General features: G+C 37.8%; 2 protein-coding genes across 3 annotated transcripts in view; both read left to right on the top strand.

The window, feature by feature from the left end:
• Positions 1–15,883, top strand: part of LOC132955519 (zinc finger protein 385C-like) — a 70,012-nt gene extending 54,129 nt beyond the window's left edge. For both annotated transcript variants that reach the window (XM_061028382.1, XM_061028383.1), the window contains 7 exons: positions 1,739–1,893; positions 3,595–3,702; positions 8,923–9,085; positions 11,955–12,356; positions 12,492–12,694; positions 12,891–12,989; positions 14,500–15,883. In XM_061028382.1, coding sequence (XP_060884365.1) covers positions 1,739–1,893; positions 3,595–3,702; positions 8,923–9,085; positions 11,955–12,356; positions 12,492–12,694; positions 12,891–12,989; positions 14,500–14,730 — 1,361 coding nt within the window. In that variant the 3' untranslated portion in view covers positions 14,731–15,883. The remainder of the gene's footprint in view (positions 1–1,738; positions 1,894–3,594; positions 3,703–8,922; positions 9,086–11,954; positions 12,357–12,491; positions 12,695–12,890; positions 12,990–14,499) is intronic.
• A 947-nt stretch (positions 15,884–16,830) lies between these two features.
• Positions 16,831–27,503, top strand: LOC132955104 (dnaJ homolog subfamily C member 7-like). Its single transcript, XM_061027792.1, has 14 exons — positions 16,831–16,952; positions 19,823–19,911; positions 22,123–22,247; positions 22,385–22,498; positions 22,665–22,739; positions 23,004–23,122; positions 23,297–23,450; positions 23,860–24,024; positions 24,187–24,278; positions 24,360–24,433; positions 24,519–24,665; positions 24,760–24,915; positions 25,909–25,995; positions 26,103–27,503. The coding sequence occupies exons 1-14, from the start codon at positions 16,882–16,884 to the stop codon at positions 26,138–26,140; spliced, it is 1,506 nt and encodes a 501-aa protein (XP_060883775.1). The 5' UTR covers positions 16,831–16,881; the 3' UTR covers positions 26,141–27,503.
• The last annotated feature ends 145 nt before the right edge of the window (positions 27,504–27,648 follow it).

The raw sequence follows: 27,648 nt of genomic DNA on the forward strand, positions 1-27,648 counted from the left end.
ACCAGGATGTTATGATTATATTTTCATTTCTTTATAACTTAGATTATAACACTTGTTTCTCAGTATGAATTGTTTTCTCTTTAAATTTAAAGACATTAAATTATCAGAAAGTATAGAACATTCATATCATAACAGACCTTTTCTAAATCTGAATTCAATGAATCATCTCTCATCATCCTGCATTCGTCATCTGGTCTATTTGTACTTGTGGCTTCTTCACTCGATTTCATGCAGTGCAGAAAGTTCCTCCTAGCAGTCAACACTCCTTTCAGCTGTCTCATCAAACTCCTCTTGGCATTTTCCCTCACACCGCGGCCAAACCTCCCCTCCACGCTCAATAACCACAAATTTGAACCCATGCTAAGTAAAGCTCTGATTCTAAAATAGAAGGAAAACACTTAGATCGTATTGGATACGTATATAATAGATATATGCAACAGGCCTGCTTTTTCATCCCACGTAAGATATTTTTATCCAATTCTTTTCCCCAAACATCAACGAGCAGTTCATTTTTCAGGAAACTTTCAGTGTCCTTTTTTCTTCTTATCAAGTCAGCCTTTCAACCAGCAAGATTTGCAGTCATATACTACTGATTTAGTTAGAAAGACGATACTAAAGCCTCGATAGGCAGATAAGATCTATACTGGTATTGCACGGTGCTTTATGTGAATTAAATAGATCACTATTGAGAATAACTTTGAATCTTCTTTCCAAATCTTTGATCTTTGTTATATGTACACATTGATGCACAGAAATTGAGCAAGAGTGTATACCATACTGGTACAATTTTCATACTGTATAAATAAACCTTAACTTATCAGTTAAGATATCTGTATTCTTACTTTAAAAAGACCATCTAATGGATCTAATGGATTTCTAAAGGAAGGCCATGAATCTAAAAAGTAAATCCTCAATTTTAGTTTATTTTAAAACACAAACAAAGCATATAGGTAAAAGCAACACAACATTTGCACAGAATATAAATCAAGATCCAATGTGTTTTTTCTGTTATTTACACATGACCTTTTCCCCTATCAAACCTCAGGACATTCAGCATATGAAGGCATTACAAACAGTCTGTAATCACCATGCTTCTGTAAGAAATTGTGCATTTGAATATAAACGCAATGTTTACTCTGGTAGAGACAAAAGGTCAGTGTGCCGTGCTGCTCTTTAAAGCATGAGCAGTCAGAGGGATTTAAGGACAACAAAGCTAAAGCATGATGAGATGAGGATCATGTGGAAAAGGTTAAAGAGCAAAACTGTACTGGTAAAGAAAATTAATAAAGACTCAGGCCTCCAAACCTCCCTGAAATGATTTTCTATTTATATTGACAATTTGAAGAATCAGAGCAAGAACAAAACCACACGATTACACACACTGGTGCTTCATTAAAAGGCCAGAGACATTTGTCAAGATAAACTATGGACTTGTAAAGCCGGAAAAGGCCACACAAAGCCTCTCATCTTTTATCCGCTGCTATAATTGAAATGGTTTAAGCTTTACTGAGTTCATCATTCACTGTGGGAAAGATCTATTGATGCTAAACTTGGTCTTTATTCTTGGGTGTTTAATGATGTGCGATTTTGGCGGCCTCAAATGAAAAAGGATGACATTTCTGTTCTGTCTCTGTGTGCATCCATAGAGGCGTTAAAAATAGAGAATCTCAACCAGATGAAAGAGGAGTGGAAGAAAACTCTGATGTGTTTTCTCAAATGTGATCCTCCCGTACTGCAGGTGCCCTCTCCCAGAACCAGGTCCACCCTCTCCTGGGCTCACTGCCTCTGCCGGGTCGACCCCTCCAGCCGCAGACTCGCGCCCAGCTAGAGCATTTCCTACCGCTCAGGGTGAACAGCTCCTCGCCGCTCAGCATCTTCCCAAATTTCAACATGGTAAGAAGCTGAGTAACTTTTCTCATATACACACATGAGAATGTATTGGGCAATAAAAAGGATACAGGATCACTTGTTTTTAGGAAAATACGGGCCGAAATTTTTAATAATTTTGATCCTGTGCTCAACCTTAAACTTAATATTCAACTTAATGCTCACACTCGAGTGCATTTGTTTTAGTCCAGTTAGACGTCATTTTATGCATCGCATGCTCCGTGTAATGGCTTCAAATCAATTCATTCCAAAGGAAAAAAAATAACAGACCAATCTACCATCTTTTCAGCGATGTTACAATCCATGCTGTGCATTACATGGTTGATGAAAAATTATCTGTTTTTTTTATTATAAAAGCCCAAAAGACAATAATGGGTTGGTAAAAGCAAGAAGAATATAAAAAAAAATATTTTTAAAAACGTACTAGTTGTAAAAACTAAAATTGTACTGAAAACCATTGTATCGATGTGTGTCTATCTGTTGTTATGTGGTATTGTATAAATGAAGCCCTCGTGCAATCTGATTAACAACATATAATTAAAAATGAGAAATCCTTTTCCTTTACACACCAAAAGGCCTCCATTGTTTGCACTGATTGAATTGATGCAGCTACAAGAGAACACCAACAAAGACTGAATGAATGTGTTCTTTGCATGTAGTTTTAATTGAAATATTTAAGAAACCCATTGATTGCTTGTGTTCTCTGCAAATAGCAAATAGCAAATATCAACTAGGATGAGGCCCCCAGGAATTTTTCAGAGGTTAATCATGCGGGAATTCTTCCTTTTTTAGACTGAAAACAAAAACGGTTATTTTTTTCTTAAAATGTAAATCTCTCAAAAGAACTAGTATACTGTCAAGCATGACCAATATCCTTGTTTTACCTGAAATATGCAAATTGTACCCTTGTTTAGCAGAAAATGTCAATACTGTATCAAGACTACATCGGCAGGCTCTATAAGGGTTTTATTTAGTAATTAAAAATATTTGAGAGATCCCTGATGTAACGTAGCTCTCTCTAATAAAAAGACAATCATATTGGTCTGGCACTGAACAAAGAAGCATCAGACTGTCATTGTCTACATTTAGCTTTAACCCTTAATGAGACAAGTCAGAGGAACGTGTTAAATGTGTCAGGCATGAAGGCTGGAAGAGATTCCTGTCTGACACTTGGTGCTAAAAATAAGCGTCCACTCACACAGCTGCACTGTAGACAGTCAAAGTCTGAACAGAAAAAGGGATGAAAACACAGGATTTATTAAGTGACATTTGAGGTATTTTCTTTTCAGAGAGCTTACAAAGCTTGACTACTTTCTTCAGAATGTTAAAGAAAACAAATTTAATTCCTAAAAACCTTTTTATTTTACTTAAGTGGTCTCTGAAATGCCAGATTTTTGGTTGTTTTTGACATACACCATCTAAATGTCATCCACAAACCTCCCCTTACCACCTCCTCATCATCGTCGTTGTTGTCGTAATTTTTGGCAGATATTCTTTTGAATACAGGATACATATGCATATAATTTCTTGTGTTTTTATAAATAAAACAAAACACATGAAAACAGGTCTACATCAGTACTTTTGGCATTGTTATGGCATTTGTGTCAGTGTAGGATATACTTATATAAAATAATTATTCTGCCCTCCGCTCTGAAACCAAAAGTCTTTGTCCACATCGCCCTGATCATATTCTTCTCCACGTTTTAGATGGACCCAGTTCAGAAGGCAGTGATCAACCACACCTTTGGCATGGCTCCACCCAAAAAGAAACCGATCATCTCCTGTAACATCTGCCACCTGCGCTTCAACTCCACTGTAAGTCACACACTCATTCTTCTCAATCTATTCTTTGATATAGATGGAGAAAAAAAAAGAAGTTAAGGTTTCTTACCTTGAGATCTTTTTGTGCTTAGTGGTAAACTGGATAAAGAAAAGCTCTTCAGAAGGCTTCAGGAAAGTGGGGGAAAAAACCCACTCAGCTCTGTTTTCTGGCAGGTGTAGTCATTAGTTAAATCCCACCCTCTAAGGAAACACTTTATATACAATAAAGAAGGTGAAAAATAAACATGATTCACTCTGACCCTGTTGAAGTTTGCTGAGCGCAGCTTTTTCTAACAACGTTTAAACTTTAAAACTAAAAAAATCTCATCTATTGATTATGTTTTGCATTACATTTTCCACATATTTGCAACATATCTGATAGGTTATGCATCCTGAAGCAGACCTTTATTCAATCCACACTGTATCTGTCTTCAGCTTCCTTTTTTATTGACCAACCTGTTTTTAAAAGGAGACCAGTCAGCTGGTTCTATTGCTTCAACTCCTTATCACGCCTCCCTCTTCATATGCAATATGCTCCCACTATAGAGCTGGTTTATACATATTTGCATTTAAATTGTTTGGAGGAACCTGGCTGAATGACAATGACTCTTCTTTGTGTGAATTGTGAAAGTTGAAGGGAGCAGGAGACCGGTGAAGGCCAATGTACTTTTCCGTACTTCCTCATCTGTCCCTGTCTTTTTTCCTCCGCTTTCTGCTCTGTACTTTTAGACATAGAGTGATGTTGTTGTCAAGAGTTTGTGTTCTAGCTAACAGGCTTTCTCCTCCTCCTTCACCTCCTCCTCCTCCTCCACCTCCTCCTCTCTGTGTTACCGCAGCCAAGCTGAGACTGCAGGTTGACGCATGGGAGTTGGATGCCAAGTTTCAGGCAGGTACCAGGTCCCAACAGGGGTGTTGCACTGAGCAGCTGGAATTTGCATTTGATGAAGAAGATTGGAAAAAGGAATAGTTCTGACTCTTCCAAGTTTTTTCATAGTTTTTGTACACTTGTTTTGTATGCAGCAGGTTTCCTTTTTGCAGTCAACCCTTTTTATTCCTTTTGGACATACAGTTTTAACTTTTCCTTCAAAGCAACTATAAACCCATTGTCCTCAATTGAGGCATCAACTTATTTTGTTTTCACCAATTATTACAAATTGTTTTATTGGAGTCAATTGTAGGCTGTCGTTGTGAATATGAGTGGTTAATGAAAACACTTAAGATTTTTTTAAATTCATTTTAAGTCAAGTTAATTGTTTTTATACATCCCTATATCACAGAGGTGCCTCAGTTTAATAATTTATAGTATGTTCAAAAAACATTGACTATGTAGACGGCTGTTTCCTTTGCTATGATGAAGGTATATGACTGTATGCCATAATCACCAATGTAATTAATTTAATGGGAACCAAGCATGTCTGTCCAAAATTACATTACAATTCTTTTCTGGAAAGATGTTTCGGTTTGGACTAAGCTGCAACTTCCAGAGTTTATCTGGAGCCAATCTAGAATTGCCCAAAAACTGCACTTCTTAGACTAGCCAAACTCCAAAAGCGATGAATCCACTGTGTTCAAATAACCATCTTTACAGTGGATTAGTGTCTAATTTCCTGTGAAAATATGTCTAATCATCATCAAAAAACAAGATGGCGACAACCAAAATGACAACTTAATGCTTAAAAAAAAAACCTGTCCACTATTCAATTTTTTGTTTCATCCAATTCAGTGACAGTCAGTTGTTCATAATTTTAAAACTCATAATCGGATTTAGTCTTCATAATTCTTAAGTTATTAACGACATGTTTTTCTTCAACAGTAGAATGCTTTGTTGCTCTGAATTCGGACTTGTCAAACAAAAGGAAAAACTGGAGCTGTTCTGTGAAAACAAAGATGGATGGCTGTGAGAATGAAATCCATACATTTCAAGTGTACATGCAAAAGGAAAAGACTTGAAAATTATTCATTTAAGGCTGCTAAACTCACTGAAAAAGCATGAGAGATTCAAGCCTGAAGGATCACACATGTACACTAATTTGCTGCCTTTTTGTGGTGGATGAAGAGGTGGACATCAGTGATGTGAGAATGCACAAAGCTGTCAGTCATGACGGCCTCCTTCAGAAGTCTTTAACTGAGGATTCTTGTTTTGCTGCCCTGGGACACCTTTTCTAAGTGTTATTCTCTCTTAGAGTCACTATGGTGGAGCATAGTGAACTCATACTACTCTGGTAGTATGCGGATGGGAGCAGATTCATCCCTCTGACTCAGTTGAAAGTCACGCTGAATGGTTTGTGTGCACTGACATTCAACATAGCTAAAGGGCAAGTTCACCCTTTGCACAGCCCTGAATCACACACACACACACACTTTGACCCACATTGGTATCCTTTCTGTTTGTGTAGCAGCCTTAGCTTCATGCAAAGTGTTGAGACAGGACTTGGCGCCCTCCACTCAATGCATTCTGTGTAAAAAGATCATCAAGTGCACACAGAGTCCAGAGGCTGCGTTTGTACGATGTGTGCCTGGAATTTGTACGGATAATTTGAGCATAGACAAATTATCTAACGGCCTTATGTGGAGACAGATACTTGACATCTTGTTCCACTGTTCCAAACTCAGACACTATACTGATTTATGGACAGAAGTAGTGCCGTTTCAACAGAAAGACACTTCTGTTAAAACAAAGGTGTGCTCTGAAAGCAAGAGGTTGGTTATATTGTATATCATTTTTTATTGTTAACAAATCTCATGGAGGCAACAAAACTAACAATGCCTTATTGTGTCAAACTTTCTGAAACTGAACATGGCACTGAGCATCAAGTCCATTCTTTATTCTATGAAAATAATTAAACATTTGTCACAAATGTTGGGTGAATTTTCATTTTTCTTAAGGGCTAAATAACTTAACCTAAATTGGGCACTTTCATGTTATCACAAGATTCATGGAATATTTGTAAGGGACTATTTTCAGTAGCGGATTAATACATGTTGGAGCTTGATAACATTTACAGCTCTAAGTCTGTGCCTGTTAGATTGATTTAAAGTGCAAGTTTTAAATAGTTTCAGAATTGATGCATTGGCCACATAAGACCTTGCCTATACAGACAATACTTTTGACTTTATATGGGATTTTTTGATGGTAAGAAAGTTTTATGAATATGACCAGTCCAGACCAATCTTAATGCCTTCTGCTTGTTCTGTACACTTGATGTTATTGATATTTTATTCAAGTTGCTGAGGCTATTTGACCTTTCTCACCTTCAGAGACAAGATTTTGACAGAAGACTCTGACCCGTCACATTAGGAGAAGCACAAGTGTTTATGTAGGAATTAATGGCTAAATTCAATTTAATCATTTTAGCTTCGAGGTCCTAATGTTTTTAATTACTGACACACTATCACTTAATGGAACTGAGACATTGATATGTTACATCTGTGCTTTACCGGATGAAAATATAAAATATCACCTGTGAAAAAGACCTTGCAAGAGGCAGATTTTTTTTTTAATCACATTTTTAAATCCTGACTCAAGGCTCAGTCACCAGCAATATTTCTGGTTCTTTCATAGCCCCTCTAAGATCTTAATGAGCAGAGGGAGTTTTTAAATTTGTCACCAAGATGCTACAAATACACCAAAAATGAGTCATATGTCAAACACTATAGCTTTTTATCATATTGTGTAGACAGATAGTGCTAGTTTGAAGAAAATATATCACTCAACAAACATACATGTGAAATATCTGGACTTGATCTGTTGTATGATGATATAAATGTGTAGATTTTCAGATAAATGGGTTTTGGTTCAGCTGTTTTACGGTCATCTTTTCTTGCTGAGAACAGACCTTCTTCTGTTCAGCTAAAATGCAACTATCCACAGATTTCCAAAACCATTTTGGAATTTAAAAAAAATCTGTATGCATATGTTGTCCCACAAGTGTGTTTCCTTTCAAAGTGGAAGACTCAAGCTTTGGCATCACTTGGATTACATTTCATAGAGGGCACAAAACCATTCCAGTGAGTGTCAGACACCTTTAACAAGTGGGCTGACTGACGCTACTTATACAACACCAAAAGTCAGATTAAGAAACTGACCTTTTACAACCGTGAGCTAATGTATTTGGAGCCATAAACCATTAAAGCTATTCCAGAGAGACGTGACTTTTTATGTCAGTTTTGAGCTTGAATCTTGTCAGCAACATATTTAGTGTGACCATCAGATGTCCTTTTTAACTCTAACTTTAATAAAGTCGATATCACCTGAAGCGGAGGTAGCACCTACTGCGGCTGTTTTGTGTGTGTGGGGAAAATATCAGAATCTTCCGGTTCTTGGGAAACAGTCACTGATGGGGATATCTGTGATATTTAGATTGCTCCTGGACTTAATCATGGACTAGCTGGCTGCTGCCTTCTGTTGTACTATGAATACTAGCGGTGCTAACATTAGCAGACTCTGTGCTAGTATTATACTCTGCACAAGCTTCACTGCAAAGTTGGTTCTTATTTTAAAAATCCTAAAAAGAAATCTCATTTGTTTGGGTTGGCTAATTTCTATGCTACTAAAGTTATTCCCAACACACACAATTCACTTCATTGAAAAAATAGTTCACTCCATAGTACAGCACCAGAAATGTTTTGACCGCTACCAATAGTTACGCCAATCATATGCCTTTGAATATAATTAAGTCACAATGTTGGTGTGCAGACGCAGGCTGCGACTCAAGAACAATGTAAAACAGGAAAAATGTAATAGAGGATCTTCTGTTGTCACTGTTTAGTTTTCATAGATCAAGTGTATGCACAGTCTGTACTAGATTACGGCTAGCGGGGCCACTGGGCACAGGGGTCATTATTTTCTGCTGCAGAAAAACAGACATGGGCTATTTAGTGTCAGAACACATCAGGGCAACGATGAGCCAATGAGCTAAAAGGTAAGTCATGCAATACCAAGAGTCCTTGTGAGGCTCATTTATTCATAACCATGACGAAGATGATAATCAAAATGGAGATGTGACTCTTCCTCCGAGTCAAATGTTCAATAGCATGATGACTCCCTGGAAGCATGTGAAGCCAGAGAGATGGAACAGATGGAAACGTTACGGTTTACTGATTTCATGCTGCTACATTTCATCAAGTCAGTGATTCTGTACTGTATACTGACTTTGCTCATGTTTGCATATTTCTGTGTGTTTGTGGGTGTATGTGCGTATGTGTCATGATCAGAACCAAGCAGAGGCCCACTACAAAGGTCACAAACACACTCGCAAGCTGAAGGCCCTGGAGACGCAAAGGAACAGAAAGAAGAACGGATACAGTCCAACTGAAACAGGAAAAGACAGAGAGCGGGGGGCGATACCCACAGAATCTAATTTGATAGACAAAACAGGTACAAATCTTTCTTTTTTTAAAGGCACCCATCTCTTTCCATCTCCCATGTAATTAGTGTTAATTGCAGTGACGTAAGCACTTAGGCTTGCTAGCTGCCACTCAGCTGGTTAATTACTTGCTATTACCTGTCCTGCTATCATTGGCTCTGTCAGATAGATAATTATCCCAATCAAGCTGAGACGTTTTGCAAGATGAGAATCACTTCAAAGAACATCTAAAGATGCATGAAGTGCCTTTTATATGCTGTAGTTCCTTGATTTAGATGGAAATGAGTCAGTGGCTCAATAGAACTACCATTTACAGTTTCTTGATCAAACTATGAGATATGTTACCACTTTGCTGTAGGATTTGTCAAAGGTTGAAGCCAATTTACAAAAAGGACAGTAATACTAGGCAGGCGTATGTTTATGCTTTAATGACAAAAGAAACAAAAACAGCATTTGATTAAGAGTGGAGAGTTTGAGTCGAGAAAAGCCGGCTCATGTTAGTGTTTACAGTCGTGGAAGAGCAGTATATGTATATAGAATTGTGAGCGAAACCTTGACATTGCAAAATTAGGTTCATATCAGGGATGTAGGGAATGTGTGTAGTTAACTGACTTAATTGGCTATCATCAAGAGTTCAAGTTTTAAATTATTTGTTCTTAGTCGACATCAAATGTCTTCTTAGGTCGGACCAACAGTTGAAAATTCAGACATTGCCTTAAGGATGAAATATGAAAAGTTGGAACCAGAAAACGTTTTTGTTTAAAACACAGACTTCCTCATTTGCATTAGCTTATCTGAATTTTTTTTAGTTCCAATTAGCTTTCTATTTCAGTTTTTTTCCAAATAGCATCACCTTTGAAGTTAAACCACGTGTTGAAAAAAAGAAGTTCAAGAGTTGTTTAGTTGGTAGTTTGTAAGAAGAAGAGATGCAACAAAGTTCATTTCAAGACGATGATGCAGCTAAGAACCCGGTGTGGGTGTTTTGAATAAACGTGTGGAATTTGAAATAAACAGAAAACAGCACCTCATCTATCCCTTTTGTTTACAATGTAATTATGCACTTTTTAGCACAAGAATAGAGATACGCTGTATGCCCTCATTGTCATTCAGTAGATAGATGCTTTTACTAATAATATCTTAAATCGTTTTAGTATCAGCCTGGAAAGCTCACAGTGAAAAAGTTCCTTAAATGAGTCTGAACTGCAGTTTAGTTTGTTAAATACCGCTTATTAAAGACAAAATACAAACATGGTAAGAGTGCTTACTTGTAACTACAGGCCTGGACACTTTTTGTATGTTCTTATTGTTATAGCTAATGGTTTTTCACAAGTTTGTCTGCACAAATTGTTTTACCAAAGTGCTGTGTATACTCTTCCGGTTATTTGTCAGCTTTTCATTGTGCCTGACTTAAAATCTTCCTTTCTATACTCTGACTAGCATTCCCTTTTCCAATTGATCCTCCCCTACAATCTTCTTCCAGCTATCAATATCCCTCTAACCACACAATGATAAGCCTTTTACATTCAGTGGTTACCATGGTTGTTGATTGATGGTGACAGAGGGAGCTTCAGCATAAAAAGAGAACAAAGGACACAGAGACAGAGGAAGAAGGATTAAGATGGCAAGAAAAACAAGGGAAAGATGCTAAAATTAAAGATGGATGAGAGAGAACAAAAGAAATGTGGATGAGGATAAGAGAGTATAATAACATGTTTTTTTTGGTATAATTTAACCAAGAAGAAAAGCACAAGTCAAGAAAATTTGATTGCGCTTTAAGTATGTAGTACTCATGCTTTGTGGTGGTGAAAAATATGTCTACTGTCGATTACTAAAGCTGTGTCTTGCTCTTGTTTGTTTCAGCCTAATTAAACTTTTAGCAGAATATTTTACATTTTTACTTTAAGTCAACACTTGACATAAATCTGTGTACAGAGTATTGTGTCATCTAGAACAGCACATAAACATACAAAAGATTACAACAGAGAAATACAAAACCACTTCAATCACATAACAAAAAATTAAAGCAGCTATGATGTGTATATTTAAATAATAAGTACACAGTTTACATGGCTTCATGTATGTCAATGGTGCTGCTTATAGTGGAAATACCACCATAGCAGCACTCCTTAGCCCTATAGCCCTTTTAGCTCCATTCTGCTAATGTTTCAGTTTTACATGTAACATTTCTAATCAACTCTTACTGCTTGATTGTTTACATTTTATTCCACATCAGGCTGCAGTATCAATGGAAATACTCTACTAAAACAAAGAGGGACAAGAAAACTTTTGAATCTGTAAATAATTTAGCAGCCAAAGCGCAATAAATCTTTCTCTAGGGTTGGTGGAGACCAAAAACAGAGATATAAGAGAATATAAGAGTGAAGACTGGACATATATGAATCAGGTGCCTACAAATGTGTCTCAAAACAAATGTCAGTTTCTGGTTTATGTCTAAATGAACAAATCCTAACAAACAGTTTACTATATCAATTTCAAAAGTGACTGGCTGGTTTAAGCTCAGCCAGCAGAGGCTACAGTTCTCAACGCATTGGTCGCAGGTTCGACTCCCAGCCTCAGCCCTCTCTGATGCATGTCTCTTACTCTTTCCTCCACACATCTTTTGTCTCTCTTCAGCTGTCCTATCAATAAAGGCTAACTAAACAATGTTATGAAAAATAAAATTACAACTTCCCCCAATGTTTCAAAAAAACATTCAACTTTTCTAACTAGTCAACTCATTCATATTGTTGTTTCCACATCTTGTCTGCTAGACACTTATTAAAAATACGAATACAAATATAATAATGTAATACAAAAGTGTAAAATCAAAATGTTTATTGACTCATGGCACAACCTCCATATATGTGCATATGTCCACAGGCCCAGTTAATACCCAACTTGCACAGCAGCAACCAGAAAATGCCAAGGAGAGCCCAACAGCATCCATACCTTCCTCACAGCCGTCATCCGCAGACCCCTCCTTGCCTCACTCTCCTCCACCGTCCCCGCAAGTCTCCTCTAGTCCTCAATCTCCTGATACACCTTCAGACACTGCCCCCATGGAGGGCTGCAGCCCAGCCACCATTTCAGCATCCCCCTCAGACCCTCTGGGTGGCTCCACAGGAGGTGAGGAGGACGAGGTTAAGGTGGAGGAGGTTATGGTTGAAGAGGTTAAGGCGGAAGAGGAAATGGAGGCCAAGAGCAACAAAAGACAACATCTCCACTGTCCCACATGCAAAGTGACGGTCAATTCCAGCTCCCAGTTGGAGGCTCACTGTAGTGGTAAATACTACAATACTACCTGTTAGTCATTAGCCAATTGCTTTTTGATATTTCTTAGATGAATTTGACATGACATTTTAACAACCATTTTGATTTCTAACATCTTTTTTAACATTTGGCATCCTCTTTATTTAGGCTCTAAACACAAACAGATGCTTGATGGTCATAACAGCAGCCAGTCACATCGCAGGGTTAGGATGACGTCATCGCCCAGGCCCAACTGCCGAATAAAGCAGCGAATGGGCACAAAGACCAGAGCGGTTATGAGTGTATCCAGCCAGCCTTTCCACTGTGAAATGTGCCAGGTGTCTGTCAACTCAGAGACACAGCTGAAGCAGGTATATGGATGTACCCAGATGTTATAAATACAACTACTTTTACTACTGTACAATGCACTGACCCCCTGTACTTAAAAAATAAAAAATCTGAAATGACTAAGCTTTTCTATTCTAAAAGTAAAACTACCCAATTTGTAAGCACTCCTGTCGTTTGTCAGACTGAATCACAGCTTTGTACTTCTGGGTCCTTTTTCAGCACATGAGCAGCAGGAGACACAAAGAGCGTTTGGCTGGGAAGCCTGTCAAGGTGAAGTTCCCCCCCTATAACAAACTACAGCCAAGTGCTATCTTAGCGGTAAGAGTTGCTCTAACACAAACACTAACACACACCTATGACTGCTTTTAGTTCTTTCCATATTCCATATGGTCATCAAAGAACATACACAATGCAAAATGCAAAAAAAAGTTATGTATGCTCAATAGATAAGAGTGGAAAGCTCTGCATGACACCAGTCAACAATTTACATGTCTGGTGGCTTCCAAGTTGTTGATAGGTGGTTGCTGATCAGAGGTAGAGTCGGTTATATGTCAACCTGAATGTTGGGGTTGGATCCCCTGCTCCTGCAGTCACATGCTGAAGTGTCCTTGGGAGACTGAACCTCAAATTGCTCTCGCTCCTGCGTCAATGGTGAGAATGTGTATGTATGGGATTAATTAAAGTCCCCATGAAACGGAACTTCGAGTTAGATTATCTAACTGTCCTGAGGTATTTCCAACTGAAACTGGTTAGAACCAATCACAAGATAGAAGGTGGAAAAAAACATTGGGATGAATTTGATTGGATTGATCAATCGGTCCAACAATTAAATACCACGAGTACAGGATTTATATCGATGTTAAACATACTTAGATAATGCTTAATTGAAATAAACTCGACCAATAAGTGAAAATGTAATTAAGGATCGCTGTATTTAAACCGGGAACATTTATTTTAATTTAATGGGGACTTTAAGACTGATGGACACTTTACAAAGGAGCCATCAGTGTGTTAATATGGTGTGAAAGGGTGAATGTGACCTGTGAGCCACTTTGGTCTAGACTACAATATCTCAATGTCTATCATGTTGAAGACCATGCAATTCTCTACAGACTATAATGCCTTCCTAACAATGAATCCTAATGAATTTGGGTATCCTCTTTATCTAGTGATCACAATCTTAACTTTGTGGTGAAATGGTAAACATTACACCTGCTAAACATCATTATGTTAGCAGTTACATATGAGCATGTTAGCATGCTGACATTAGAAATAAACTCTGAGCAACACTCAGTGTTCCAAAAATAATGAAGAGTAAGTGTACAACAGTCTGTGGGATGGATGTGTGGTACAGTTTAAACATTGAACTCAAATAAAGCACAAACTTGATTCTGCTCAAAACATTTTGCAAAGAACATATTTTCAATAGATTCAGGAAGGGGGAGAGATTGTGATAGCAAGTTAGATATATATATTTATGTATCTTCTCTCCTATTGACACTGGGGTGATATTTGTGTTATAATTGTTAAAGGTAGATAAAGGTTGGATACAAAGAATTGTAAAAATTCCCCTACTCCTTTTAAAACATGTACAGTTTGTTTTTGTTTTGAATTTGGTAACTGATATTGTTGGTTAGGATTCATTTTTCATATTTTTTATTGCTCTTGTCATTTATTTTTCAATCATCATTGAATCAGTCATGTTCAAATAAAGATATCAATCGATCAATCACCACAGTCATTAAGTTCAGCTTATACGTTCTACTAGCCTTGCTGTAGAAAGTGACTATTAGAAGTTTTTTAACGGGATCTGTCTCTTTGGTTTCAGACGAAATTGGCCCTGCAGAAGCAGCTATCCAAGGCCCTGCCGGCAGGGTTCCTGACCAGCCCTTTCAATCCAGCTGCCTTGTGCACCATGGCATCGGGACCATTTGCACTACGACTTCCGCCTGGTCCAACAACCATCATCCAGGGTCCCCTGATCAGTCCCACTCTCTTCAGACCTGCCCCAGGACCTCTTAGGGCAACACATGCACCTATTATCTTCTCTCCTTACTAGCAATGAGCAAAACTAGGACTTACAGCAGAGTGTATCTTGGCCAATGAAGACAAAGCATCCTGAGGGATGCCAGGACCCACAAAGCGATTGTGAGGGCAAAATATCGGCATGTCAACTTTGGCAGATTCAAGTCATAAAAACTGTATGCACAAATCCATGCGTTTGGATGGAGATTTCAGCACTAACTGACCGGTGCACTCATCCTTAAAATGGAAGGACCATAGCTCAGCTGGTTCCCCCGACAACAAACTGTTGAGTGCATGTTCCTGGGGGTCTGGACTCCTCTGGAAGCCATAATGACAAACATCTCTAAGATTTATTTATTACACAATAACAGACTAATACACTAGGGTATTTAAATGGTAGTAAGTGTTTGTTCCATACAGTCTTTCACTTTGAGAGCTTTTTTAGTTGTTTTCTGGGAGAACAACTAAAAATCTTCATGTCTGCTTAAGTGTCCATAACCAAATCTAAATCAAGAAAATAAAGATTTATCAAATCTCTCATTAAATCATCATCTTTTGAAAAGACAAAGGGATCTTCAATTTTAGCTTACTGATGGTATTTAAAATGAACATATTGAGTCCTTGTCTGGTTTTGAAGCCATTATTGATAAATACATACAATCCTTATATTTCTGTGACTTTCTCTCTGTGTTAAAAGGTGACAATCAAACTACAACCACTGAGAATACTTTCTACATGTGAACAAACTACATCATGCACATGCATGCATATTAATAGAGAACTTTATTTTAATCATAAGGCCTGAAACTCCTGTTTCATTGACATGATAAATTATATAAAGGTTATATAAAGGTTATCAGGCGATGGTAAAAAAAACAAGTTATAATTTTGAAATGTTGTTCATTATAATGAGAGAGGCTATTGTGTGATGTTCCAAAATGTATATCAAAAAATTGTTGTTTATTTAACATAATATGTTTTTATAGAGTTGTACGAAAAACTATTATTTCACCTCCCCTAGCACCTGATTGTTCTAAATCTTCTCAAGCAATATGTATTTTTTAAGTATGAACTGGTGAAATAAACAACTATTCTAACTGTGCATCGATTGCAATAATGTAAAATTTTATGTGCTAAAAATGTAAATACTGTATTCTATATGAACTTATAAAAAGTACTGTTTTTTTACACAGTGTGGTTGTTTCTTTACACAAATTAAACATTTATCTTTCATAATTATAGTTATCATAGGCATACTTCAATAATGGGATTCATTGAGGCACACTCATGCTACTTACTTACCTCAGAATGAAGAAAAGAAAAAGAAAAAACACTTTTTATGAAGCACAGAATCATGTAATTGTATGTGTGTAGAATCACTGCACTACTTAGGATTTAAAACCCTCTGAAGTCTATATGTATATTACGTCTTTATAGGCTATTCTATAATGCTTTAGTGCCCTCTAGGGGAATTTTGCAAACAAGGGAAGGATAGGATTATTTTGTAGGGCAGAGTAGCAGATGTCAGTTGTTCTCTTGTATAAGTCTAACAGACACAACATCATGAATGACTGTTGTCGTCGTGATTTTTTATTAAAGTTCTATTAGGAGAAAAAAAATATAGCAGAAATTAAATCTAAAAATCTATTTTTTTTATTGGTGGATTATTGGAAGAGATTAACTGTAAATAAGACAGAGCATTTTCTTTCTTTCTTTGTTTTACCGAAAAGAAGGTCAGCTTTTTTTATCACTCGTTATAGACATTATTTTAATGAAAAATCGGCCACAGCATGTCCAACTGTTTATTTTTTAATACTATTTTCTGTAAAAGTCTGGTAGCAGCGATGATCCGACCATCTAAAAAACACAAAAACATGTGGAGCTGCACGCTGTCAGGTGAGAGTTTAATTGTGAAATAATATGATGCAAAATAGTGCGCGTATACGTACGATAATGATAATTAGCACTTTTTATGCAAGATACATTTTAGAAAGTGTGTGTGCTTTAAATCTACGGTGTGTATTAATTTGAACTACCGTAAATTTAGAAGAAAAAAAGACAATGATTAGATTTTCTGTTATAAGTCCTGTGTTGGCCCAGTTTTTCATGACCTAAAAAAAAAAAAAAAAAAACAGCTTTTGATGCCGGATGTGACGTCAGTTCGTGTTCGTCCTTTCCAGAAAAAATGGCAGCTGTTGACATCGACGTGCCGGTGGACACAGAACCCCAAATCCGCAATCCGGAGGACCTTGAACGGTAAACACACAAAAGTCCACTGTGTCTTATTGTGCGGTGTGTTTAAACTGTAATGAACCGAAGTTTCGCGGAAGAATTTATCCTGAGTTAGCTGACAAGGCTCGTAAAAACTACAATGCTATTAGCACGTAGAGAAGCTAACGAGGCTAGCTTGTTATGGGGGGAAACGGCAGAACCTTGTACCACTTTTACTGAATCTTATTTTTTTTTGTTTTTAATAAATACAAGGCGCTGTTATAACCATAGGTACAGTGGTTAAAAAATTGACAGTAAATAGTGTTTAAGTCAAATAAGTTCCGTGTCGTGCCCAGCTTACGTTTCTCGAGAAAAGAAACCAGGTGTATTAGCGGGTCTTAATAAACGCTTAGCTGAATAAAATCGTGTCTTTAAGACTTCCTAAATAACAACGAAATTATGTGGGAAAATGCTTAACACTTTTGACGGGAAATCAGTCTCTTAAATGTCAGTAAATAGTTATCAGTCGTGGTTTTCCACCATCGAGAAGGTTCCATGCGAGGCAGCCTGATAGCAGTAGCTGAACATGCTACTCACACCACGAGATGAAGTTACAGTGATTATATAACTTCACTAACTTCCTGAGACATCGACATTTTCCACTTACATAATAAAAAATATGTCGTATCCGATGTTAAAACGTTGTATTTAGTGACATTCGGTGGATATAGTTGAATTCACCTGCCCGGTTGGATCATCCTCATGGACATATATGATTGGTGTCTTGTCTTACACGTGACTCGTGTTACCTGAGTTGGCAGTCTTACAGGTGTTATTTACTCTAAATGTAAATGTATCATGTTTTGTGTTAAAGACAAGTAATGCCTGCCAACCTTACACCTTACCCGAGTCACAACATGCTATATGTGAAAGATAAAGAACATGAATTGGATCAGATTTTAAATCTGATTGTTGAACTGATGACAACATTTTTCATAGGCCAATTAAATAATAAAATTAAACTTGCACAACATTTGAATATAATAAAATATGTAACACCAACACTAATAAAAGTGATTAGATATTTTGGGTAAAAAAAACCATTTGCTTTGGTTAAATAAAGTATTTAGATTCTGATGAGTAAGTTTTAAAATAAATCATAAATAACTATATTTATAAAGGTGTGTGTTCAGACAGTCTGCCTGTGCTGAATGGAGAATCGAGCAGGGTAATGATTAGGGCTGGGAATCGTTGGGTGGCTCACGATTCGATTTCATTTCTTTGGGTCGTGATTCGATTTTTCTATTTTCGATTCAAAACGATTCTGGATTCAAAGTCTATTATTAAATCAGTAGATACTTCAGGATCATCTGTGAGACTGGCTGAATTTCTTGCTGCTCCATTTGGCTTTCTACTGAGTAGAAGAGCTAGCTTTAGCATTTTTGTGGAAGTTGTGAATCGATTTTAAATCTCAGAAGATAAAAATCTCGATTTCTACATTCTGAATATTTTTCCCCTCCTCTAGTAATGATAGTAGTAAAGAAGCTCCTGAAGCCTGGAATAAATAAGGAGCAGTGACAGTGATGAGTTTTTTTTTTAGGTTGACACTTTGCATGAATCTGAATCGAGAATCCTGAAACTGCAAGTCAAAACTGAGCTTTAAGAAAGCAAATACATATCTTACTGGAAAAATAATCTATGATGTGTGGAATCTAATCAGTTCCTAGGCCCAACTTTGTTCCAAATTCTGGAATATAAAACCATGATTATCCTTTAGGATTTTAAGGGGAAATGAGTAAGCCATCCAGTTTTTCTGACTCATACGCAAGCATCCTGTCCTGAATCAGGTTTGGCTGACTTTTGTAAAGTTACATGCTTAGTGTTTACATGTCTTTCACAAATTAAGGGGGGGGGGGGACTGGGCTCCTTGTCTACAGTGACATGATAAACATGAATAATGTAGACGAACGCAAGTATTTCATACTGATATGACTTATATGAAGGATTTTACAGGATAGGCAGAAATAATCCTTGGGCTTCAGCCTATTCCTTTTTGGTCACTGAATGTTATTGTGTGAAATGGACAAGTGTAAAAATGTAAAAAAAAAAAAAAATGTTTCTATTTCTGTAAGTGGACTATTTGCACAATAATTTTTTGACTCTTGTTTTTCTAAACAATAAAAATATTCATTCATACTGACTGCCATGATGTCAATGCAGGTGTGGTGTGGCCTAAATTGCAACTTGTTTAAATGCTACAACCGAAAGAGAGCAGCTTCCAAGGAACGCCTTTCGTATAAATCAGTGCTAATTTACCCTTAACACTTGGTGCTTTTGACAGGACTTCAGCAGGTGAATTTCACTGCTATATTTAGTACTGGATTGAGTGTCCCCAGAACTGCTGTCCAGGTGTAACAAACCAACAGAAAGTCCTCACACACTCTGCCCCAGTATACCAGTCTTTTATGCTCCCAAAGTAACTTGAAACTAGAGGTGGGGAAAAAATGGATTCATGTAAATATTGAGATTCTTATCTTCTGAGATTTAAATAGATTCATAACCTCCAAAAATCAACCAGTCAGTCACTTAGTGCTTAGGATAGCTCTTTAACTCGGTAGAAAGCCAAATGGAGCAGCAAGAAATTCAGCTAGTCTCACAGATGACTGGAGTAGATCCTGAAGTATCTACTAATTCAAAAATAGACTTTGAATCGTGAATCCAGAATCGAAAATAGATTCTCAATCGAATCGTGACCCCAAGACTCGAAATCGAATCATGAGACAACCAAAGATTCCAGGCCCTACTTGAAACTATTTGTTCATTTGTTAACAGACATTCTTGCTTGAGGTATCTTTAAAGAAAGTTAGCTTGGGCTACTTAAAGCTGTTGTTGTTGTTTGTGTCTCCTTTCCTTAGGCAAGCTGAAGGCTTCAAAGAGCAAGGGAATGCCTTCTACATCCAGAAAGAATACTCCGAGGCTTTCAACTACTATACTAAAGCCATTGGTGAGCCAATGGTTTCCACTAATAACCATTATTACTGAAACTAAGTATTTGTTGACTGGATCCTCAGGCCCCCGCTGACTGATCTTTGCTCATAAAATCATGAAGTTTTTATGACTTAATTGCAATGATCACACAATTATCATCCCAGCCAGTTTCTTTTTATTACAATGCAATTTTTTTTATCAACTACACTTGTGACAAGAACATGAAGCTAAAACAAAGTAAAATACACAAACTCAACCAAACAGCAAGAAAACTGCTCATAGACCAGAGAGAAAGGGGTGGGGTGCCTGCCTATATACTTAAGTTGTTGTGTTGACATAATATAGCTGTGTCAGTCTACCAAGTCTTTCTTTAGGGTAAATCCGTCATACAATCTTTCAGCAGGACTGCCTTTGGGCAGTCAGCTTTCTGTGTAAAAGCAACGACTCAGCGGCACTCTCTGCCAGACGATATGAAGAACTGTAACTCTATCAGCAGCTTTAAAAACAAACTGAAAAATCTGCTGAAAGACACTAATTTCTGCTATGTTTGATGTAGTTTATTTTTTGTTGATGTTTTATTACTATGTGATGTTTTAATTGTGACCTGCAGAGGGACTGCAGATGTTAACTAGCTCTAAACTAACTCTGGTGCAGTGCTTCAAATGGAAACATTTATGTTTAAAGGAAGAATGTGCGACTTTTTGATCCAGTGGATGTCGCCCTTGAGCCCCAGCATTGAAACCAAATCAAACTGCTGTTTGGCGAAACCTCCGCTATTTTCGATCCCACCGCTCTCCTCCAGCGGCACACCTCCAACCCCCCTCCTCGCGAGTTATGAATTAGAACGCACCATAATATATCATGTTCAAAAGTACAATTCTTACACTTCAGTTGAAAAGATTAAATTAGTTTGAGCAATGCATTGTCAGGTTTACTAAAGCTTTGTGTAGCCTTACACATAATACCAACAATAACATTATTAGTTATGGTGTAAAAATATCGGTATCAGTACATACAGTATGTATCGGAATCGAATCGGAAATGTGATAAAGTGGATCGTTGCATAACGAATAATAACATTTGTTAACAAGGGTAAATAAAAGATTAACTTTTTCTTGTATGGACAAAAACTTCATGCCCCCCCCCCCCCCCCCCCGCTTGTTGAACTAACACGCTTTTAAGCACATAATGATACGGCTCTGTTGATGTGACAGGGGGGCAACAAGCCAAGGTCAGGGACTCTACTTTAATCAGGTAAAAGTCAGACAACTTATCAAGGCTTACGATCTCATCTGTAGTAACTGACGCTGCTCCTGCTCAGAGAGTCACGTCTGCTTTCACAGATGTAAAAAAACGTATCCTATTGAGGCTGACAAACCCTAACAAACTGAAAAAGCAGAATATAGTGAGAAGAAAGTTTCAACCTACTCTTATTGTCCATATATTGTATTAAACCACAAATGGACTGTTTCTATTGAGACACACATGTTCATCAACAGACCACACAGAGCGCCGCTCTCTCTCGCCTGTTGAGAGCCAATGTAGCTCGCCCACCGACGATTATCTCCCTCCTTGTGCTGGAGATGTAAACCAACTTAATCCATACAGGTCGTCAAAGAGAGGGGACTTTCTTGAACAGAAAAAATAATCACAGTGTTGTGAAAATTTGATGTATCGGTCAACACCACCCCTAGAGCTTTTGCAGTATAAGAGCATTGGCTTTACGTGAGTGCGTCAATGAAAATAGCCTGTTAAAAGTCTGTGTGTGAACAAAAGCTGTCTCAGTGTTGTAAATGTTCCAGAGAAAAGGAAACTGTTATAACTTCTTCAGGCTCAAACAAAAGTCAAATTCTGGCGTTGCCCCTGCGACACACAATAAAGGAGATGTGTGTCAGTCAGTGTGATCGAGTCAAAGAAGAAAACTCTCCCTCAGTAGGAACACATGAGTAGAGCAGAGACTTTGATCCGGACAGAGAAACACATACAGGCACTCATGCTCTGCTGAAATAAAGCGAGAGCACATAAATAAGCCTACATTTTATTTATAGAGTATTGGTTGCCTTTTGACATAGATAATCTTGGATTAATCTCCATGACATATACATTAGTTGTAGCCATACTCTACAACGTGTATGGATGTCTCTACTCTACAGTCTAATGACTACAGTCATTTGCTTCCATGTCTCGATTTGACTTGTGTGATATGTGTATATTTCTCTATCTCTAGATGCGTGCCCCAAAAATGCCAGTTATTATGGGAACAGGGCAGCCACCCTCATGATGCTCTTCCGCTTCAGAGAGGCCCTAGAAGATTCCCAGCAGGCTGTGCGGCTTGACGACTGCTTCATGAAGGTCAGCTTGATGTAGTTGGAGATCATAAAAAGCATTATCATTTTTATGTGATATGTGCATCACGTATTGTTTCAAAACAGCAGATACACTTTCGGAGCACAGGGTGATGTGTTGACATGTGAGTTATTTTTCTACAGGGTCATCTGCGTGAAGGAAAATGCCACCTGTCGTTGGGCAACGCCATGGCGGCAAGCCGGTGCTTTCAGAAGGTTTTGGAGCTTGAGCCCACCAACAGAGAGGCCCTGCAGGAGGTGAGGACAGGAGCATATCCCTCCATTGTATTTACTGTAGAGGATCACAGTAAATTGCATTACATACCAGGCACAGTCTTGGATATAAAAACTGGAACAAACATTTCAAACCCGTCCCCTTGACTTAAATGTAAAAAGTTGCTGATCGCTGTTTTATGTATTTCAGAATAAGAATGCAACGACTCTACTGGAATTTGAACGTATGGCAGAGTTTGGCTTTGAAAAGCGAGATTTCAGAAAGGTAATAACTCTTCACTCCACCTCTCTCTTTTTTTTTTTTATGTAAATTGTAACTTTTGGATTTTCTATCTGGTCTTTCTATGTCTACATTTGTTATCATTACTGAGAATAAAAGGAACATCTGTGGCATTGTTTGTATTTGCACCGAACTTCAGCAAATATATGTGGAAAAATATGAAATATATTGACACGTTTTTCCATGAGTCTTTTATGATTTTATTTTTGTATATATTCCGATGCTTGATTTGCTCTTGACCTGATCCAGGTGGTGTTCTGTATGGATCGGGCCTTAGGTGTTGCTTCCGCCTGCCATCGCTTCAAAATCCTCAAAGCTGAGTGTCTGGCTCTGCTGGGAAGATATCCAGAGGCACAGTCTGTAGCCAGGTAAGACAAATCGCATTAAGCTATATGACTGTTTTGTGATATTGATATCATCATTTTATTATCCAATATTTTGAATGTGATTGTCAGGTCTAATCTCTTGCTTTGCATTAAAAGGTTTGGACTAGATTGACAGAATCTTTCCAACAGATGTTCTAACAAGACTTTCCTTTACAGCGATATCCTACGACTGGATTCCACAAATGCAGATGCGCTGTACGTTCGAGGTCTGTGTCTCTACTACGAGGACTGCATTGATAAAGCGGTGCAGTTTTTCGTCCAGGCTCTACGAATGGCCCCAGACCATGAAAAGGCCCGGCTAGCCTGCAGGGTAACATCATACTTTTAAGAATTCTTTAACGATACGTTTCTGTATTGTCTCTTATGTAACAGGGCTTTTGTTATTTTAAAAGCAAGTTTGTATGATGAATTCTGCCAGGGTGTGATCTCCTGTGAAGACAGTTATTTCCTCTTTTGTTCACACGTTACAAAACAAACGCTCTAACATCTTTGGTCAAAGGTAGCCAGTCAAGATTTTTCCACCACTCAAACAACATGTTATAGCTGTTGTATTCATTATCTTTCAATTACTATTATTTTAGGTAGGCCCCCCCTTTTTTTGTAACAAGGCACGTATAGCCATGATACATGCTGCTGCCTGTTAATTCACTCTAGTCAAGGGGGCGAACTCTGTAATTGTTTGGAAATAAACACAAGGATTTTTTGTCTTCTTAAATCAGAATGCCAAAGCCCTGAAAGCCAAGAAAGATGAGGGCAACCAGGCGTTCAAAAACAACAACTATGAAGCTGCGTACCAACTGTACACGGAGGCCTTGATGATAGACCCCAACAACATCAAGACCAACGCTAAACTCTACTGCAACCGAGCCACAGCAGGAGCAAAGGTACGAAATAAAAAAAGCAACAAATGGACTTGTGCTTTGTAGTCATTAATGTTCCTTATTTCACATCTCCTTGGATGATGCTCTCTTACAATTTGCTTTAAAAAAAGCAACACTGCACAGTGCTCAGGCTCCTGTATCTCACTCTGATTCATTCTCCCTCAGCTGAAGAAACTCAATCAAGCCATAGAAGACTGCAGCAGTGCGATCAAACTAGATGACACTTACATCAAGGCGTACTTAAGAAGAGCTCAATGGTAGGCTTTTCATTCAGTACAATTACATTTATCCCGCTGTTGACCTTTGTGCAGTTTTTAATACATTTTTTTTACCCATAGTTACATGAACACAGAGCAGTATGAAGAGGCGGTGCGTGACTATGAAAAAGTTTACCAGACGGAAAAAACTTCAGGTAAGCTGCTTTCCAATCTTCTTTTTTTGCATATTTACCTCATATGCTAGCTAGTCAGATTTTCATTGTAATTGTCTCTCTCTAGATCACAAACATCTGCTTAAGAACGCACAGCTGGAGCTAAAGAAGAGTAAAAGGAAAGATTACTACAAGGTGCTCGGGGTCGGCAAGAACGCCACTGAGGACGAGATCAAAAAAGCTTATCGCAAACGGGCCCTTATGCACCACCCAGGTAGGTGCTGCCTCTGGTTTAGATATGCAGGACATCGATTTCAGTTCAGTTGAATGATTCTATATCTCATCTTTGTTATATTTTTGTCCTGCAGATCGCCACAGTGCAGCGACTCCTGAGGTGCAGAAAGAGGAGGAAAAAAAGTTTAAGGAAGTGGGGGAGGCGTTCACTGTGCTCTCTGACCCAAAGAAGAAGGTCAGATATGACAGCGGCCATGACCTGGATGATGACGGCTGCTTTGATGGCAGAGGTGAGTGTTTTTAGTTTATATCTATATCATCTTTTCCTAAAGGGGTGTGTGTCAGCTTGTACCAGCTTTTGTAGTTTTTTTTAAAAGCACAAGGATGGTGACTGAATCCAATGGGGGATTTAGCACTGGTTCCTGGTCTTATGCTTTGATTTAAACAGAACAGATCCATAGTTGATGTTAAACCTGTGCTTCTCCTGCTAAGAAAAGAATGTTTCTGCTGACATGGAACTTGCCACTAGGGGGCACAAAATGTACAAAAGTTGTTTCTAGGTTATAAATGACCACAAAATCTTTTTTTCTAAAATAACCAGATGTTTTCAGGGCCATATCTAAGTCACCATTTGATATTGATAGTCATCATTGGAAGGGAGGCGGTGTTTTGCTTAAAGTGTTGAACTTTAAACCTTTAAAACTTCAAACCACCAGAGTGTTTTAAACAAATTTGCCTTTTTGTGGTAAGATGTTTAGAGATGCACTTTTCATCCCTAAAATATGTGCTGACTCAGAAGCCACTAAAAATGATGTAAAGTTTATTGACATATCAAATAGTTCAAAAAGAGGCTGAGAACTGCAAACAGAACATCCTATCATTCTTCATAACATCTATGAATTTGAAGATTTCTAAATATTTCTTCATTATCCTCATGAAGTCCTGCATTGAGCCCTAATTCAGCCCTTGTCAAGTGTAGAAACTGTGTATAGCTTTCCTCATGCTCATTGTGACATGTGTTTTTTTTTAAATATTAAGCTCCACACTGAGCTCAAATAGACCTAATAACCATTCCTGTATCTGTAGCTGCGTTATAAGACATTGTCGTCCTGTTGATCTAGCAGTTCATGTTCCTCTCTGCTGTGTGAATAAAGACTGTGTTAATTAACGAGTATGTCAAACTCTCTCTCTTCTGTGTTTAAGTTAGGAAGTGATATCATCTTTTCTTTTGGCTTGACATCACCAGCTAATCCTACAACTTTTTGCTTTTTTCTCAACCATAGATTTTGACGCAAACAACATCTTCAGGGCTTTCTTCGGTGGCCACGGTGGTGGTGGTGGAGGAGGGTATAATTTTGACTCCAGTCCAGGTATGTCATTTGCATATTTTATTTAATATATAAAGCAAAGAACAATCAATCAGAGAAAGTGCAGCTTGTTTAAACTTCTAACTTCTTAAACTTCTTTCTTTTTCAAGACTCCGGACCCGGAAATTTCTTTTTCCAATTTGGCTAAAGCAAAGAAGCGAGCAGGAAAAATGCAGCCCTGCAGAAGAAAAAATCAAGCCAGACCCACGGTCACCTCCTGATGCTCAAACTCCTGAGTGTCTCCCAAAAAAATCTCCCTTTTTCTCTTTGAAGAGGTTTGTTATTATTGCATTCACTTCCAAATTGACTCCACATTATGATGCTAACAAAACACTGGGGAAATAATTGACTGGTGTCAGGTATGCATTAACCTTGTAAATACAAAAAGTGCTTAAGAAACCTTTTTTTTTTTTTTAGATTAGATGATCAGAACATGCCCCCTCTTGCCAAAATCTAAAATATTTGACATGAGATCCAATCTTGAAAAAACTCTCAACCTTCAGTGAGGTGATCAGAAGTAAGAAACGTAGGCATCATGGTGTGATTAGTTTTAGAATACTTATGTGGTTTAAGTTCTGAAGGTTCTCCTTGGACCACATGTCTTCATGAGAAAGTCAGTGTACTGTGGATTTCAGTGTCAAATCTGACCTCAGGACAGCCTGCGAGTGTGTGTCTAGGTTTTATTGGCTCACTTGCCAAATATAGAATTGACTTGCAGGGTTTTCTTTTGTTTCTTCACCTTATCTTCATGCTGCATTGTATATTTGACTCGAATGTAAATCGTTTTGTGTCCATAAACTTTCCTTTTTTTTTCCGTCTTCCCTCCGTCTATTTATATTTATTGTACTGTATATTCTGAAGAGTAAAAAGCAGGATACCAGTGTTCATATTCCCCCTCTTTTTTTTTGTTTGAAACTAATTTGTCAAATGTTTTCCACACCTTCCTCTTCACTCAGATTGTGAAACTCCCCCCTGAAACAGGACAAAATTAGCTTTTATTCACCTGCAGATGTTTCTTTTCTTCAAAGCATGGACCACACATCTGTCCTACTTACAAGTTAAAATTCAAGTGGTGCCTTACCAGAATGAGCAGATCAATAAACCCTCTTTGAAAGCTGCATAGCAAGCCACATCCTGTTCACAAAAGGCAACAGTTACACTTGTGTGGCATGTTTTTTTGTTGTTCTCTTTCATTGGAAAACCTTTGTCATATCTGGCCAGTATGAGCAATTTGAAGTGAATTTTTCATCTCCTATACATCAAACACTTGCATTTCTTTCCATGTCATCAGTCACACTCAGTCATAATTAACCTATACCTGTCATGCACGTTCTGCCAGTACAGCCCTTCCCCTACCTGTCCCACCTGTTTTAAAGGGGCACTGAGAGTAGGTTGGAAGCTTCTGATGTTGTTTTGTCACTAATCTATGTATCATTTTTAAAACGTGTCACAGTATTAATAAGACATGCTTTTCTTAATGCGAAAAAAATAAAGGCTCGTCTTTTACTGTAGTGGTGGACTTAATTTTATTCATTGATGTATTTGATTTAAAGTTGTTGTTTTTTTACCATTCCATTATTATTTAAGCAAGTTTTATCTTTGTGCTGTTCTTCATTTTGAGAATTTTATAGGTATGTGTTATTCCATTTTGCAAAC

This window comes from Labrus mixtus, chromosome 21, assembly GCF_963584025.1.
Source record: "Labrus mixtus chromosome 21, fLabMix1.1, whole genome shotgun sequence".
Taxonomy (NCBI): Eukaryota; Metazoa; Chordata; class Actinopteri; order Labriformes; family Labridae; genus Labrus; species Labrus mixtus.